This window comes from Genypterus blacodes, unplaced genomic scaffold (genome assembly GCF_046128005.1).
Source record: "Genypterus blacodes isolate CSIRO-AG114 ecotype Tasmania unplaced genomic scaffold, CSIRO-AGI_Gbla_v1 ptg000048l_1, whole genome shotgun sequence".
NCBI lineage: Eukaryota > Metazoa > Chordata > Actinopteri > Ophidiiformes > Ophidiidae > Genypterus > Genypterus blacodes.
In genome coordinates, this window is record NW_027466861.1 from 3,253,443 (window position 1) to 3,269,913 (window position 16,471).

At 48.2% G+C, this 16,471-nt stretch overlaps 2 protein-coding genes across 4 annotated transcripts; one reads left to right on the plus strand and one right to left on the minus strand.

The window, feature by feature from the left end:
- Positions 1-481: 481 nt before the first annotated feature.
- Positions 482-4,223, minus strand: aste1b (asteroid structure-specific endonuclease 1b). 3 transcript variants are annotated; one of them, XM_076149772.1, is made up of 7 exons: positions 4,139-4,223; positions 3,264-3,507; positions 2,857-3,123; positions 1,683-2,662; positions 1,316-1,547; positions 1,034-1,226; positions 482-933 (listed from the first exon to the last, which is right to left on the minus strand). In XM_076149772.1, exons 2-7 carry the CDS (start codon positions 3,499-3,501, stop codon positions 636-638), a joined length of 2,208 nt encoding a protein of 735 aa, XP_076005887.1. In that variant the 5' UTR covers positions 3,502-3,507; positions 4,139-4,223; the 3' UTR covers positions 482-635. The 3 variants fall into 3 exon arrangements, with proteins under 3 accessions (XP_076005887.1, XP_076005885.1, XP_076005886.1); XM_076149770.1 differs by lacking the exon at positions 4,139-4,223 and adding an exon at positions 3,738-3,803; XM_076149771.1 differs by lacking the exon at positions 4,139-4,223 and adding an exon at positions 3,756-3,794.
- Positions 4,035-11,237, plus strand: smarcc1b (SWI/SNF related BAF chromatin remodeling complex subunit C1b). The gene is made up of 28 exons (XM_076149769.1): positions 4,035-4,288; positions 4,567-4,686; positions 5,119-5,204; positions 5,314-5,395; positions 5,489-5,581; positions 5,747-5,816; positions 5,918-5,987; positions 6,082-6,157; positions 6,501-6,629; positions 6,746-6,828; positions 6,915-7,021; positions 7,134-7,193; positions 7,426-7,454; positions 7,562-7,677; positions 7,771-7,842; positions 7,940-8,053; positions 8,174-8,327; positions 8,423-8,533; positions 8,619-8,678; positions 8,792-9,050; positions 9,154-9,225; positions 9,312-9,358; positions 9,459-9,567; positions 9,668-9,810; positions 10,108-10,242; positions 10,372-10,504; positions 10,589-10,675; positions 10,796-11,237. Exons 1-28 carry the CDS (start codon positions 4,112-4,114, stop codon positions 10,861-10,863), a joined length of 2,862 nt encoding a protein of 953 aa, XP_076005884.1. The 5' UTR covers positions 4,035-4,111; the 3' UTR covers positions 10,864-11,237.
- The last annotated feature ends 5,234 nt before the right edge of the window (positions 11,238-16,471 follow it).

Below are 16,471 nucleotides of genomic sequence, written 5' to 3' on the forward strand. Positions count from 1 at the left end.
GTTGGGACTGAACTGACTGAATATGAGAATTAAAACATTACGAAATGTATTTGATTTGTATTATTTAATAACACTAAGAGGAGCAAATAATTCAGTGGCATAAGCTTCATGGGTATTAAGGCATTCTGCGATAAAACAACAGCAATATGATTTCATACGGTGCTTGTTAAGACAACATTAGCTGCCATGCAACTGTCAAACATGATCAGATAAGCCAAAAGTAAATACTGAGTAGGTTGTATAAACCTTTTGCTGGAATTATTGAATACAAACTGTCATATTGAAAGGTTAAAAATGGTCCTGTTTTGGTAAAAAGCTGAGAGATCCTGGTAGAGCTGCTAAAATATGGAAAGAGTGAGAGGTTATGGTGCATATATCATTACAGCACTTCAGTTAACCTCAGTAAGTGTTCACATTTGTCATGAAGCTGGTGTACATTACTGAGGAAGATATAAATGAGTGGACTACGTGTGTGTGTGTGTGTTGATGCACAGCTGTAGGTAAAGACAGCTGTTGCAGTTTCTGGTAGCATTCCCTGAGAATAGTTTTGTAAACCACTGGAATGTCCTTCAAAGAAATGCTTATGGACCCCTTAGCAAGTGCTTCATAATTCTATTCTCTTCCCTGCTTCCTCATCAATCATCAGACTCTTCCTCACTCATGAGAAGAGCAAACTTGTTGCTTAACTCTCCAGTCCCGCCCGCCGCTCCTCTTCCGCCTCTTCCACGTCCTCGCCTTCCCCTGCGGCCGCCTCTCTTCCTCCTCCCTGATGCTGAAGAGGAGGGCTGGCCTTTGGAGCTGCAGTTCTTCACGGCATCCAGCAGGGAGGAGTAGAGCTGTCCAGAGAAAGAACCCCCGGCAAGCAGGGACTCTGCTGGTCGGCCCCCTTTCAAGCACCTGAGGAGGCCGTGCACCAACGTACCACTAAACACCCTGAAAGACACACAGAGAGGGAGACCAAGGCTTCATCATGTGCGTCTCATGTTGTGTTTTCAGTGGTGGGTACTTCCTCCTTTATATCTCTTTGTCTTACCATGATGTGTAGGGTGCAGGCAGTGGGAAAAGTAAAAGCTGATTGAGACACAGTGCAGACCACAGGCAGGCCTGCCATTGGCTGAAACTGTGAGCGTCGCCCACATCCAAGCCCCGCCTCTCCCCCGCCCTCACACGTAGTCGATCCAGCCCTGCTTGCACCCTGCGCTCTGCAGCCCAGTTTACCTGTGGGACTGGAATGGTGAACAGTGGCACTGGGATTTAACTTGTTATGAGCCAACCATAAAATGTGTAAAAAAGCCACAGACAAAGCACAACTAACCGGCGTGCTGGTGTTGGGTAGCTCCAGGCTGGTTGATCAGGGTCAGCTCTCCGTAGACCATGCCCAGCAGCAGAGCCTGGAGCTGCGGCTGAGAGGGAGGTGGACTGGCCTGTCGCAGCCAGAAGCCAGTCAATGCTGCAGCCAACCTTAAATGATGAGCAACTGGGGCCAAATCGAGCTCTGTGACCCCCAACACGTCTAACAGGACACCAAGGCGCACTGCCGGACGAGACTGGGTGAAAGGAATTAGAAAAGTAATTAGGACATGCAATGAAAACATACAGAGAAAAACAGAGTAAGAAACATTGAATAGGGTCAATACTACAGAAAACTACGTAAATGTTGATTATTGTGTTCCCACGGTTACCTGGCCAAGTGTGTCCAGGCAGAGGGGGGTTCTGACTGGATGAGCCTCTACTTGGTTTTTCTTTAAGCTCAGATCCAGACGGTCATACTCCTCCACACAGATGGAGATGCTGGAGGTCTTAGCCTGGGCTCCTGCTGCACTGGACACTTGTTCACTGGGGAATCCAACATGTCCACCATGCTGTGTGTGATCCCCACCCCTACCTGCACCCACCTGACCACCCCCTCTTCCCCTTCCCCCTTGCCCTCTTCCACCTCTCGTGCCTTGGCTGGTGCTTGCTTGGGCCCTCGCATCCACGTTGTCTTGTCCCCCTCTCTGAAGTAATATTCCATATATGGCCTGACGTATGGCTCTGGCACTACAGTGGCTGCTGGCGAGTTTACTGTTTTCCACTTGTGGGATGAGCAGGACCCTGTGCATAACCAGAGCATCAACTACCAGTGGAGCCAACAGCCCCTTTGTTGCAGCCTGGGAGAGGCACTCTGGCAGCTGTGACGCCTTTCCTCCTGGAGCTGCCTTACCTCCAGAGAACCAGCGAGCCAGAGAGCTTTGAGCGGTGATATGGTACTCCTGCATACCTGCCCACAACTGTGAACTGAGCCCACCCTTCCCTCCTCCCCTGCCCCTGCCACTGTCCACCATCAGCCTGGTGACTTCCTCAAGGGCCTCTCCCGGGCTTGAAAAGGAGGACAACCACAGGAGGATGCCTTCAATGCGGGAACTGGGTGCTCTGCCTCTCCCCCTGGCACCACCTCCCCTCAGATCGCTCACATCTAACAGAGCAAGGAGCGTTTCGGCATCTCTGGGAGTGCCGTAGTCATTACCAGTCAGCACAGCACACAGTGGTAGCAGCTCCGGGCTCAAGCCCCCAAACCAGCGACACAGCCCTTTAGTGGTGTAGCAGCGGGTGGAGATGTAGCGCTGAGAGGCTTTACCATTAACGTTGGTCCACTGGAAAAAACGGAATGGGAGGTAACCACCTAAGACAAGAAAACAAATACACATCAGCTTTGTTTTACACACACCAGGAGCAAATACAAAGAAATAAAAAGCCACTCTACTAAATCAAAGTTAAAGTTAGTAATTAAAGAGGAAATCTGATGAACCCGCACAATACAAAAGGTTATAGGAATCATTAACTACTTCTAAAAAGATCCTCTCACTACTCTCTCACCTGGGAGATCAAAGATGTAAAAGTCACTGTCATTGGTCAGGACGGGGCAGTTCCACTGGTGAGCCAAGCAGGCAATCTCCCAATCAGCTTCAGCTGAGCACTGAAAGAGTGGGACCCCTCTCTGGATGAGGACTTCAGTGAAGACCTCTCGAGTGAGAAGAGGAAGAACAGAACCATGACGGCCATGAGCAATACTATCCGCTTCCTTGATCTTGGATTGCAGACGCTGCCTCAGAGTGGAGATCTTCTTGTCACTGGGGTCCATCCCTTCACAACCAAAAACAATATTTTATGTTTATAGGTGTTACAATTGTTTTTGCCTCACATTGTCTTCACACAGTAACTGCGTTGAGCAAACTTCTTTTGTTTCACATGAAAGGAATCATCCAGTGGGTCTGCAACTTTACCTCCATCCAAAACAACATATGGCTGAATGTTGCAGGCTGCCAAAGCAGAGAGGAACTCTGAGAGCAGGCAGGAGAAAGCACCATAGTCTCCTCCGTACTGCTGGTCCAAACCGTGATTAAAGTAAAGACGAAAAAACAATGCGCAGCCGTCAATAACCAAGCGACTGTCCCTGAACCTCACATCCTGGAGGAACTGTTTGTTCCCCTCCACATAGGTAGTTAAACCCTGGACACCCATGAGGCCCTGGAAAGAAGGAATGCATTTAATAACAATCCAACAACCACCATTAGTTAATCTGATGTGGAAGCGTTGTTTCCCGATACATTGAATTGACTGGCTATTTATGGCACATGGACGTTACTGCAGCAAAACGTTAAATGATGTGTCTTTGCATCACATAAACATTTTCATATACATGCACAGAAAACATTTTATTTTTCAAGAGGCGGGCGTGAGTTAGAGGAATTACATACATTCGATGTTCTACTGACCGATGGCACTTCTCTTTCCTTGTTTACAAGTGGTGAGCAGCTATTTCCTCAAAATGTTATATTCCAAAGTAATAGTCGTGGTTTATAATAAGAGCATAGTGATACGCTGCGGCATGTAAAATAATATTTTAAATATATTCAATAATCCAATTAAATCAATTACATGTTATACAAGTTTAAAATAGAAATACAAACAGCGGGTAAATAAACATTACACAAAATATATTTTTTTATTTTGAAATATAATCGTTTTCTGTGAGTCTCGCGACAGAACCCAGAGCGAGAACGAGAACACATAGGCTAGCGGGCGCGCTAGCTAGTGTTGTCCTCCGTTTTTGAGAATTATTTCAGTGTTTATGGCCACAATGTCTGGAGGAACAAACCTAGGGATTCCTGGGTCAAGCCAGGCCGGGTCCGCGGTGGGTGCACAGCGGAAAAAAGACGGCAGCCCGCGCGTCAGGTTCTGGGAGAGTCCCGATACTTTAGCCGAGCTGGAGGTGGTGCGACAGTGGATCGGGAAGCACTACAAAAAGGTAGCTAGCAAGAGAGCGAGCTAATGTGCTAGCCGCCCCCTGTTAGAAACCCTAGGATTGTAAACAAACATCTAATAGGAGATAAAGCTGCGGGCTAGCCTGCGCGGTGTGTGCGCTTGAGTTAGACCAGTCTGAAGTGTGCATTTTATCTGAAAAAAAAAAAAATATGTATATGTAATCTCAGAACAAAGCCATTAAGTTATAGTGTTTGTCTATAGCTAGAGAGTGTGATGATGAAGCCTTCTCCTCTAAACGTGTGTCTGTCTGTCTGTCTGTAGTATGTGCTGGTGGACGCTCCGTCCTGTCAGGCTCTGTCTGCAGTGACCCTCCAGTTTCTGCAGTTCCAGGAGGACACCTTTGGTAGAAAAGCTGCCAACCCCGTCCTTACCAAATTACCGGTGAGTGTGAAGTCCAATTCAAGTCCAGGACGTTTCCCCTCAGTGTCCCCAAGTATCATGGCAAATACATACTGTACATATATATGATCATACTTTGCCTTTTTGGAGCGCATGTCTGTGTTTAAGTATGTCCCCATTCCTCTGGTTGTCCCTAAACTTGGCAGAAAGCTTGTTAGAAACGGGGAGAATAGAACAGATAGGAGGACAGACATGTGAACAGAGGGAAACTAAACAGTCAGGTGAAACCAATGCGCAAACAATCAAACACAAGAGCGGGAAGTGAGGGGAGGTGAAAACAAAATCAAATATGTAAATCCTTAGAAAAAGTCACAGCATTTGGGAATCCTGTTTAACGGACAGGGAAAAAGTCATGCAAGTGAAGAGAGAAGCAAGTCTTTCTACAAACGTGTTGATGTTCTGTTCTCTGTGCAGGCTCGGTGCTTCATGGACCTGCGGCCAGGAGGTGGACTCTGTCACATTCTTGGCTCCGCTTACAAGTTCAAAGCCGAGCAGGGCTGGTGAGTGGCAACAGCTTCATATCGAACCTCATTTGCGTTCTCTCACGTTCGGCGTCTTCACCCCTTCACCTCTCTAACGCCTCGCTGTCCTCCTCCCTCCCTCTCGCAGGCGAAGGTTTGATTTGCAGAACCCTTCAAGAACCGAAAGGAATGTGGAGATGTTTAATACGATAGAAAGAGCACTGGTCCAGGTGACAAAAACACACAAACACACTCATCCATATGAATAGTAGCCCACATATGAGGTGATACTGATGTTTCCTTTGCTGCTTGTCTGCACACAGAGCAGCTGCATGTCGTTGCCTGTGGTGTATCTGGACCCTGCACTGGAGCCAGAGCTGGCAAGCAGACTGACCGGAATCATCACAAAGCATCAGGTAAAGCACCGCAGCTGTGAGAGAGAGTCAGGGATGAGTGGACAGACTGTGAGATGGATGCACAAGATGATTATGTTGTTTGAAGGCGTTTAAAGTAGGACAGGCTGCTACTAAGGAGCGCTGTGTTCTCGCTCAGCCACTGGGTCACGCTCTGTCCTTTCACAGGGTTCACTCACTGAGGACGGGACCCTCGCCAGTCACCACATCTGCCCTGCACCTGCCTCCAAAGAAGAAGGTCAGTTGGAGTTTAAGTGTGTGTGTGTGTGTGTTTTATCTTTGCAGTTTATGCTTGCAGTTTTCTTGATGGAAGTTTTGTTTATACACGTCCGTTTTCAGATGAATGGATGCGTCCTGTCATGCAGAAAGACAAGCACATCTTGGTGCACTGGGGCATGCACCCTGACAGGTAGTGTGCACACACACACACTCATACACACACACACACGCACACGGATAGAGAGAGAAACTTTCCTGTGAATTACATTGTCTCTTTTAAATAGTTATGACAGTTGGCTGTCGTCAAATGAAGTTAAAGGGGAAATTGAGGAGCCGCCACCTCAAGAGAGACCCTGGAGGGTGAGTGCACACACACACACACACACACACACACACACACACACACACACACACACACACACACACACACACACACACACACACACACACACACACACACACACATCATGCAGCTGTCAGAAACTTGTTATCACTGATCACATCAGAAGCATTTGAGATTCAAGCGCTCCCTTCGTGTGTGTGTGTGTGTGTGTGTGTGTGTGTGTGTGTGTGTGTGTGTGTGTGTGTGTGTGTGTGTGTGTGTGTGTGTGTGTGTGTGTGTGTGTGTGTGTGTGTGTGTGTGTGTGTGTGTGTGTGTGTGTGTGTGTGTGCGTGTGTGTGTGCGCGTGTGTGCGTGTAACAGGTCCACGCTGGCTGGGTTCTGGCCTCTGATGTATTCAACGAGTGGATGAATGAGGAAGACTACCATGTGAATGAGAGGAACGTACCTCTCAGTCTCCGTCGGCGTATCCACCTCCGAGATGCAGAGCAGGTTTGTGTGAAACTGTCAGACGGATACAATAAGCTGTCAGGTGTGGAGGATGTGTCAGGATGTGTCAAGTGTTAAGGTTTGTTAATTTTTCCACTCACCTTTACACTCTACTGTAGGAAGCCAAGTCCACCCCGTCTAAAAAGAGAAGGCGCTCCCCCTCTCCTCCCTCCTCTGAAGTTAGGAAGAAAGGAAAGAAGGGGTAAGACATTGCCCTATAAACTGACAAAGGGTTGAAACTGTCCATGCCAACGTCCATTGATCGTGTGTGCGTTCTTTGGTTTGCAGGAGGAGGCGGGGCCAACAGGAGGAGGAGCCAGAGGAGGATTTAACCAAAGACATGGAAGACCCGACTCCTGTCCCAAACATGGAGGAGGTTATACTGCCCAAAAATGGTAGAACACCCACACAAGTTCTGTTATTATGCTCTTAAACATTTTACTTAACTCTTCCTTCTTGGTGTCTTTCATAAAAATAATAAAAATTGAATTTCCCTCCTCTCTGTAGTCAACTTCAAAAAAGACAGCGAGAACACTCCCGTCAAAGGAGGGACCATGGCTGACCTGGGTGTGTGTGTGTGTGTGTGTGTGTGTGTGTGTGTGTGTGTGTGTGTGTGTGTGTGTGTGTGTGTGTGTGTGTGTGTGTGTGTGTGTGTGTGTGTGTGTGTGTGTGTGTGTGTGTGTGTGTGTGTGTGTGTGTGTGTGTGTGTGTGTGTGTGTGTGTGTGTGTGTGTGTTATATTTAACATCAAATCTGTGTGTGCGCTGTAGTTATTTAAATACCGCTTCATTCTCTTTCAGATGAACTGGAGGAAGATTTTGCAGGAAGAGTAAGTGTTGCTTTGTTTGTTTGTGGCAGAGGAAGTCAAGTTGGTGTTCTATTTGTTTTGTGTTGAATTGCTTTGTGAATTAACTCTGTGCCAATGTGTGTGTGTAGGAGGATGAGGAGGGCAAAGTGGAGGTACCGCGCCTGTCGGAGGGAGAGGACAGCATCACAGAACAAACGCATCACATCATCATACCAAGTTACACGGCTTGGTTCAATTACAACAGGTACACACGATGACACATGAATACTCATAAACGTGGCCTTCACCATTCACCTGAAGAGTCGAACCCAAAACCTCTTGCCTTCCTGTTTTCCAGCATTCACTCCATTGAGAAACGCACACTGCCGGAATTCTTCAATGGAAAGAACAAATCTAAATCTCCAGAAATGTGAGTGCCGCACACACAAACATCAGCATTAGTGATCAGATGATGATGAAGATGATGATGAAGATACCTTGGCTAACATGGTGCCGATGCCCCGCAGCTTCCTGGCATATCGGAACTTCATGATCGACACGTACCGGCTCAACCCGCAGGAATACCTCAGCTCCACGTCCTGCAGGCGCAACCTTACTGGAGACGTCTGCGCTGTCATGAGGTACAATCGTGTGTGTGTGTGTGTGTGTGTGTGTGTGTGTACACACATTATCTACCAGTGGTTATATTAAAATGAGTGTGAGAGTACTTACCAATGTGTTTATTCTGCCTTTGTGTCCAGAGTTCATGCGTTCTTGGAGCAGTGGGGTTTGGTGAACTACCAGGTAGACGCAGAGAGCCGGCCGCTCCCCATGGGACCCCCGCCCACCCCTCACTTCAACGTACTGGCCGACACGCCCTCCGGACTGGCCCCCCTACAACACAAACCCCTGCAGGTAATACACAGACACACAAACAAAGACTCACACAACACACACACATACTCACATGTGCGAACCGTGTCAGCTGCAGCTCTCTTTCTCTCTTGCAGGTGTCGGCCTCACAGCACATGTTGTTCTTCCCAGAGAGGAGCAGAGAGAAGCCTGTAGACTGTCTAAACTTTGGCCTCCGCTCCGACCTCTACACCAAGAAACACCCGAAGGTCATCATAGTATACACTCTATGCACAAGTGCCTTTCTGTCAAATTCTGGAATGAGATATTGATCATTTATATCCTCTGTTTCAGACTAAAGGAGCGAGTGCAGGACGGGAATGGACAGAACAAGAGACGCTCCTGTTATTAGAGGTAACCTGAACATTTGTGGTGTCTGTTCCTGATTTTGTTCCTTACAAGCTGCTCTCTATCTCAGTGCTCTCTCTTTCTTTCCTCTGTTCCTCTCTCCTTTATCTCCCTGTCAGGCCTTAGAAGTCTACAGAGATGACTGGAACAAAGTGTCGGAGCACGTGGGCTCCAGAACTCAGGACGAGTGCATCCTCCACTTCCTCCGTCTGCCGATAGAAGACCCCTACTTGGACGATTCCTCCGTCTCCCTCGGCCCGTTGGCCTTCCAGCCTGTGCCTTTCAGCCAATCGGAGAACCCCGTCATGAGCACAGTGGCCTTTCTGGCCTCAGTAGTGGACCCGCGGCTGGCGTCGGCCGCAGCTAAAGCCGCACTGGGTAAGAGGATGGATGCAGTGGTGTGTGTGTGCTTGTGTGTATGACAACAGGTAAATGCGATAAATGGCCATATTTGTTACTGACTGTTCATCTCTGCCCTCAGAGGAGTTTTCCAGAGTGCAGGAGGAGTCTGTCGATAAGGTCTCTGACACCTCCAACCAGCCTGAAAAGACAGGTGAGACATTGTGCGCTCACACACACACATCTGAGTCCACCTCTGTGTGATGTGTGTCCCTCATTCTGGCCTCTGTTCCTCTGCAGAATCCATGGATGCCGAAAAAATGGAGCCAAACTCCGCCTCCCAGCAGGTGATGCACTAATAACATGTTGGCGTAACATTGTGTCTACAGGACTAAACAGTTCTGCTCTGATCTTGAATGTGTGCGTGTGTGTGTGTGTTCATTTAAGGTCCCTGCCAGGGTGGACGGCCTGGAGGTAGAACCCAGCGGGGGAAGCGTGGAGGAAGAACAAGTCAAAAGAGAGAATCCTGACAATATACTCACAGAGGAGAGAGATGGTACGTGTGTGTGTGTGTGTGTGTGTATGTGTATGTGTGTATGAACACAATTTGCCAGATTACTGACATCTTGTATATTTCCCTTGTCTTTCTAATCCAGGAAGGGCAGATGAAGACGAGGGTGTCGGGCAGCGGGACGGAGACGGGGAAGAGGGGAGGAGAATAGAGGAGCAGGATCTAGTGGAGTGCAGCGTTGCCACGGCAGCAGCAGCGGCTCTGGCCTCAGCAGCCACAAAGGCCAAGGTGAAGCCCCGCCCTCCCTCTTTAAAAGGACCAATCACAGGGGCTTACTGGGAACACGTTGGTGTCATTTGAAATGGCGGCTTTGCACTTGTGTGAAGAAAAAAAAAAAAATCACCTAGCAACTAAATCGGCCGCCATCTTGAAAACTTTTGAGTTGTGACTTTGAACATAATGTCAGTCGATGTAAATGGATGTACTTTTGATTGATAACTGTGTTGTTGTTTCTCTTATTTTTTTAACTCTCCCTACTTCACCGCTCATCCCTTCTTCCCACCTTCTCACTTGTCCTCCTCACAGCACTTGGCCGCTGTAGAGGAGAGGAAGATCAAGTCCCTGGTGGCGCTGCTGGTGGAGACACAGATGAAGAAGTTGGAGATCAAGCTGAGGCACTTTGAGGAGCTGGAGACCATCATGGACCGCGAGAAGGAGGCAGTGAGTGTTCACAACATCTACCAGGCTACTATCCTCTTCATCCCCTCCCAATCAGCTTCCTCACTTTACCACCTTCTCTATACTCACCTACATTTTTATGTGTGTGTGTGTGTGTGCGTTTGCTTGCAGCTGGAGCAGCAGCGACAACAGCTGCTGACCGAGCGACAGACTTTCCACACCGAGCAGCTGAAACACGTAGAGATGAAGGTTCGCCAGCAGAGGGAGCAGCAGGGACAAGCTGGGTACACAGTGCAGCAATCAGGTCTGTTCACACACACACAAGGGAATCATTAAAGAGCTCATTTGAAGCTGTATCATTTCATGGTTTTGTTGCCTCCGCCCTCAGGCCAGGCTGTGCCCAATCGGATGATGCCTGCTGGGGGAAACGCCCAGACGATGGCCCCCCGACCCACCGGAGCTCCCAACGGCATGTGTGAGTTTCAGCGGTTTAACTGCTTTCCACTCGCCGTCCAAACACATTCTGCTATGTTAAGCCTAACCTGATTGTCTGTGCGTCCCGAGTGGCTTCTAACACCTTCTGTCTCCGTCTCAGACCCGTCCTCTCAGTCTGATGGAGCAGCTGCAGCCCAGTCCGCTCCTCCAGCATCCAGCCACAGCTGAACTGGACAGAAACCATCACACGCACACACACACACACACACACACACACACACACACACACACACACACACACACACACACACACACACACACACAGTCTCCTTTTTAGTCTCATTCCCCAGGTACACCATTTCCATACAATTAACAACCTGCATAGTGTAGGTGTTTGTGAGCAACTGTCAATAACTGAAGCGTAACTCCTCATTAGCATACCATCATGTGTTCATAGACTGAAAGTCCCACAAGCACAAACACATTTGGTCTGTTCTTAGTCAGCGGCTCAGCCCGTCTTGTATCTGTGAAATATTTGTTCTTTGACTTCAGAGTTGAGAATCCTGATTACCCCTCAGCTCATTAAAGCTGTTTTATAAGAAAGTGTAATTTGTGTGTCTGTTCTCTGGTTCAATTTGCAGTTAAACACATTTTTAGAAGTTAACAGTGGAGAGAAACCAGGTCAATATTAAGGATAAAGCTATAAGTAAAGTTCACGGAGGCCAGGCAGCCAAAGGTTTTTGCTAAATTGAGAAATAAGTCAAGTAGTCATGCAACCTCACAACAACCCTGGATGCAAATGATGCCTTTAAACCGTCAACATCACACAAATGTCATGTCTAACCAAAACAGAACTTTGGTTAACTCAGTAGATGAAGTGACATATAGCAGAAGTTCAGGAGTCCCCTGGCACATTCATTAAAAGGCTGTTTTCATTTCATTACAAACCGACCAGCTAATAGCAATCTAAAATTATCAAAAAATCACTTGCATGAACTGCAAAATGGTTATGTGTCTCCATGGTGCATGTAGCTAATAGAGATGTTTCACTTTTATTTCCGATTCTATTGTTTAGTGGTCAGGAAATCCCAATTTGCAAGAACAAATGACATACAGCAGTGCTACACAACAAGGAACATCAAATGAAGTCTAACCATCCTACTGTTTTAAAATGTGCAGAGGTAAGGATCCCTCTGACATTATGCCATAGTTGTAAATACATAGATGCTTCTTGGCAGCTCGATTTCTGTTATCAAACACCTCTAATTATCAACATCTGAGCCTTACTTTTCCTTTCAGTCCTGTCACACACAGCACTGAACTGAACTGTACGGCTCTCTGTTGCCCCCTTGTGGTTCTTGATCCGTACAACTCTTTGAACGAAAAGTCATGGAATTTGTATACCTTCCAAATTTCCAAAGGAAAGTCACTCCCGATAGTTTCCCCTCGTTCCTCACCTACCGTCACATGTAATACTAAGGAATGTCTGTGTGTTTCCAAGGTTTCTCTTTGAGGACGGAATAACAAAACTCCTACTTCTCCTGACAATAAAAGTGTACAGAGACTGAAACTGACCCACATCTGAAAATTCTCGAACTACAGTATATAACACATGTAAAATTATATAAGTGTAAACAGTTTAAAGTCATCAGTGTGTTTGTCTCATACGATGGTTTGCTAGATTGTGATACACTGACTTATCACAGTGTTTGTAAAAGGAGCAAACTAATCCAGTCACAATTACCTCACATGTCAGGGACAAGAAAATAAGAGAAAGTAAAGTATGTTGAGAAGACGTTCACAGACACACACGCCCACGCACACACACACACAGAGTCACTGACACACACTGAGAATGCACTGGAGGAGATTTTGGACATCCTGTCCACCACTCACTGTTCAACACAGGAACAGGATGGAAAAACCTACGTGGCCGAGCACACACACACACACACACACACACACACACACACACACACACACACACACACACACACACACACACACACACACACACACAGCTTGGCGTGGACTAAGGTGTGCTTTTCTTCCATTCTGGGGCTCAGTCACATCCATCTGTTCACCCTGCAGAAGAAAACAAACCGTTTTTTCTTCTTCTACTCTCTGAAAACACACCTTGCCTGTGGGAAAAAAAGAAGGTTTACACATACTTATATAGGATGTGTGTGTGTTTGTGTTTATTATGGGAGATGTGTGTTGAGAGGGCATAGGAAGCAATTTCGTTCTGCTCTGTTTGGCAGTGCATCAGTGAACATTTCTCTCTTGCTCTATCTCTACCACTCTCCAGCTCTCTCTCTTCAGCACTCGCCCATGCCCAGCTCTTTCTCTCTCTCTCTCTCTCACACACACACACACACACATACACACGCACACACCACTCCCTCGCCTCTGTGCGCTCAGAGTATGGAGTTGAGTTATGGCCAGCGTCAGACTGTGGTGTGTTTTGGTGGGTAATTGATGGGGAACGGTAGGGAGGTTGCAGACAGCAGGGGCTTGGATCAATCCCCTCTTAGTTCAATGAGTAATGAGTGAAATTGCGATTTGTTCACAAGGAATGGAGCGTTTGTGCTGAATTATTCCACTATGTAGTCGACATAATCTCATTCTGGCAGGGAGGTGGAGAAGCGTCGGCCTTCTCTAAGCATTTTATCAGCCGTTTCAGACGGTAATGAAGCGGGAAAATGGATTACTGTCACAGAGAGAAGAGTGGAGTAAATACTGTTACGGTGTTTAAGACGACACAAGGGAGGGAAGTCTAATGTGGAGGGATGATGTTGTGTGTTTGTGGGGGTCGGGGGGGTTACAGGGTTTTGGGGACAGATGATAAAAATAGAATATGGCATTTTGGCAGAAAAAGGAATATTAGAATATGTGTGGAGGGGTGATTGAGAATTATATAGCAGATGTCATTGTCTGGAGCCTATATGACAAAGAGGATTACCCACTTACCACACACCCACACAAGCACACACGCCTCCCTGCAGGTTTAGGGCTGCAGCTGAACCCCAAATAACCTCCTGACATAAAAACTCCAGACAGACAGGCAGACAGACACAAAAGAGGGGGAGAGAGACATGGAGAAAGTGAGCATGAGAGTCAGCCAGACCTTCAGCAGATAGATGAGAGAGAGGGAGAGAGAGGGAGAGAGGGCGAGAGAGAGGGAGAGAGGGAGAGAGGGAGAGAGGGAGAGATTGATTTATGGCTGGTATGATGTGAAATGGAGCATATTGACTTCCAGTGACAAAGCACACAGTATAAGTCCACACTCAGCCTCACATTGGCTCCGATTGAAGTAAGACGTGACACATTAGTTGTCGCATGAGTGTGTGTGCGTGCGTGCGTGCGTGCGTGCGTGCGGGCACTTTGACACCCAGCCTGCTGTGCGCGCTCCGTGCCGCGCCGCGCCGCGCCGCACCGCCCCTCTCTCCTCCTCCTCCTCCTCCAGTCACAGCCACATGCAGGCGGGATCAAACCCGGCGGATCGCTCCACTTCTCGTCTGCAGACCCGCTGACGGTCGCGCGCATTACTACTACAACTCCTCGCGGACCCCCTAAAGCGCGCGCGCAAAAGGTGTGGAGCAGAGTGGGGGGGGGGAGCGATATGGAACCGAACCCGAACCCTTAGACGCAGCGAGGGGAAGGAGCGTCCGGGAAGCGTCACGGTGACATGGAGACAAACAGCGACATCTGAACTTTGGAGGAACCGCCGTTTGGATTATCGACAACCAACCCACCCACCCCCCCCACTCCACACCCCACAGCCCCCCCCTACCCGCGCGCGCTTTCTGACCGGTGAAGCAGCGAGGGAAGGGATCCGATCACAGTTTGCACCAGAGAGCCTGTGCGGTATGGCGCTCGGTGGCCGTCGGTTGGGGATCTGGCAGGTGATCCTGACCATCTCAATGGTCATCACCCCGCTGTCTGCTCACGGTAAGACCGCTACACTACCGGTGTTCCACCCTATGTGCGTGCGTGCGTGTGCTCTAATGTGTGTGCGTGTGCGCAAAGCCAATTACACCTGTATTGGCGCGGCTTAGATGTGGAACATGACGAAGATGACAGAGCAAATGCACACGAATGCGGCATGAAGCAGCAGAATTGATGGACTGACATGATGCTGTGATTGTTGGCACACATCAGATCCGATTGATGATTATTGATCAATTGACTATTGCACAGTGAGCAATTGTGTCTTTGGGCATTTACTGCGTTTGCATGGATCATCGTACTTACAAATGCTATTTTAAAGATGTGCAATTAATTCTCTGCTAAGTTAAATGTAATGAAAATGTAAAAATGATGATATGATACTGTGAAGATGAGAGCTGCTGTCAGGCTGCGGGCTGCTGTATTGATCACCATTGGCTGTGATCATGATCCAGCTAATCCAGTTCATGGTCATTCCAGAGGCAACAACAGTCAAACAAACCTCCCATACATGCCAGTAACCGTCGTAAATGTATACGTGTGTGTGTATATAGGGAGGAAACGAGGGTGTGCAGGTGATCAGAGGCACACAGAGCCATCTGACAGCTCAGATGTGCCTGTGCAGCTGCGACACGCCGCGGCGGTACGTGGCACAGACAAAGGCGGGATTAGGTGCACCGCGGCCAGGCTACTGGAGGCCAATTCACCGCGCTGAAAGGACCGAATTCCTCCAGACATTCAGGGGGAAGCCCGAGACAACCGAGCCCCCCTTTCGCCTTCTCATTAGCGCTGCATATCCCAAGAGACGTGTGGGAACGAAAAAATCCCGACGCGTTGAGTTTCCGAAATGAAGGCATTAATAGGAAATGTTGGCAAAAATGTGGGGATGCGCGCGCCCGCTGCCCAGCAACAGGGTGGCTCGTGCACGCGCAGGGTCGCCAGGGTTCATTTGGGCACGCGCTGAGAATACTACCCCCCCACACCCCCAACACACACACACACACACATACATACATAAATACATACACATGCACACGCCACCGCCACACACACGCACAAACCCCGCAGTACAACGCGGCCTCGATGTGTAGCCAGGCGTTAACACTGTGACATATTGACCAGTAAACACGCGCCTGGCGTCCTGCCAACGAAGCTTAAACTGTAAATCTGCATGAATCTGTGCTGCACACCACATGGCTCTGGAAATTACTGCTGATTCCTATAATTTAATTGGTCATCAGTCAAAACTATGCACCAAGAGACAGGGTGTGTGTGTGTGTGTGTGTGTGTGTGTATGTGTGCTCCAATCATGAATACAGCAGGGAACACAGGAATATTCCCACAATGCTTAGAGTGGATCTGTAGGAATTGTCTTTTCCAATCTATGGGCTCACATCAGGCATATGAAGACGTTCACATGCAGTTAAGCAGATTTAGTTTGTGGGTGTGAAGGGGCACAGTGTGTGTCTCCTATATGTAACAGACATCAGGCTCATCCATGCACACATCATCTTTAACGGCTATAGAGTACAATATCTATAGGGAGTCCAGACTGGTTTGTGTACCCATGCTGTTTGTGTGTGTGTGTGTGTGTGTGTGTGTGTGTGTGTGTGTGTGTGTGTGTGTGTGTGTCCGCATGCATGTTTCCATTCGCTGTCCTTTGAGTGAATGCACACTGTGAGGTCCATCTGTCCTGTAGCCCCAGAAACCTATGATATGTCATATTGCATCAAATCAGCCTCTCCCTGAATCACACACACACACACACACACACACACACGCAGGTACAGAGACGGGCGGGGAGTAGAGAAAGGTGTAAAACCAATCATAACACTATGATTGTTGATGATGTGGACACGTCTGCGTGAATGGATGAGGACACCGGTAA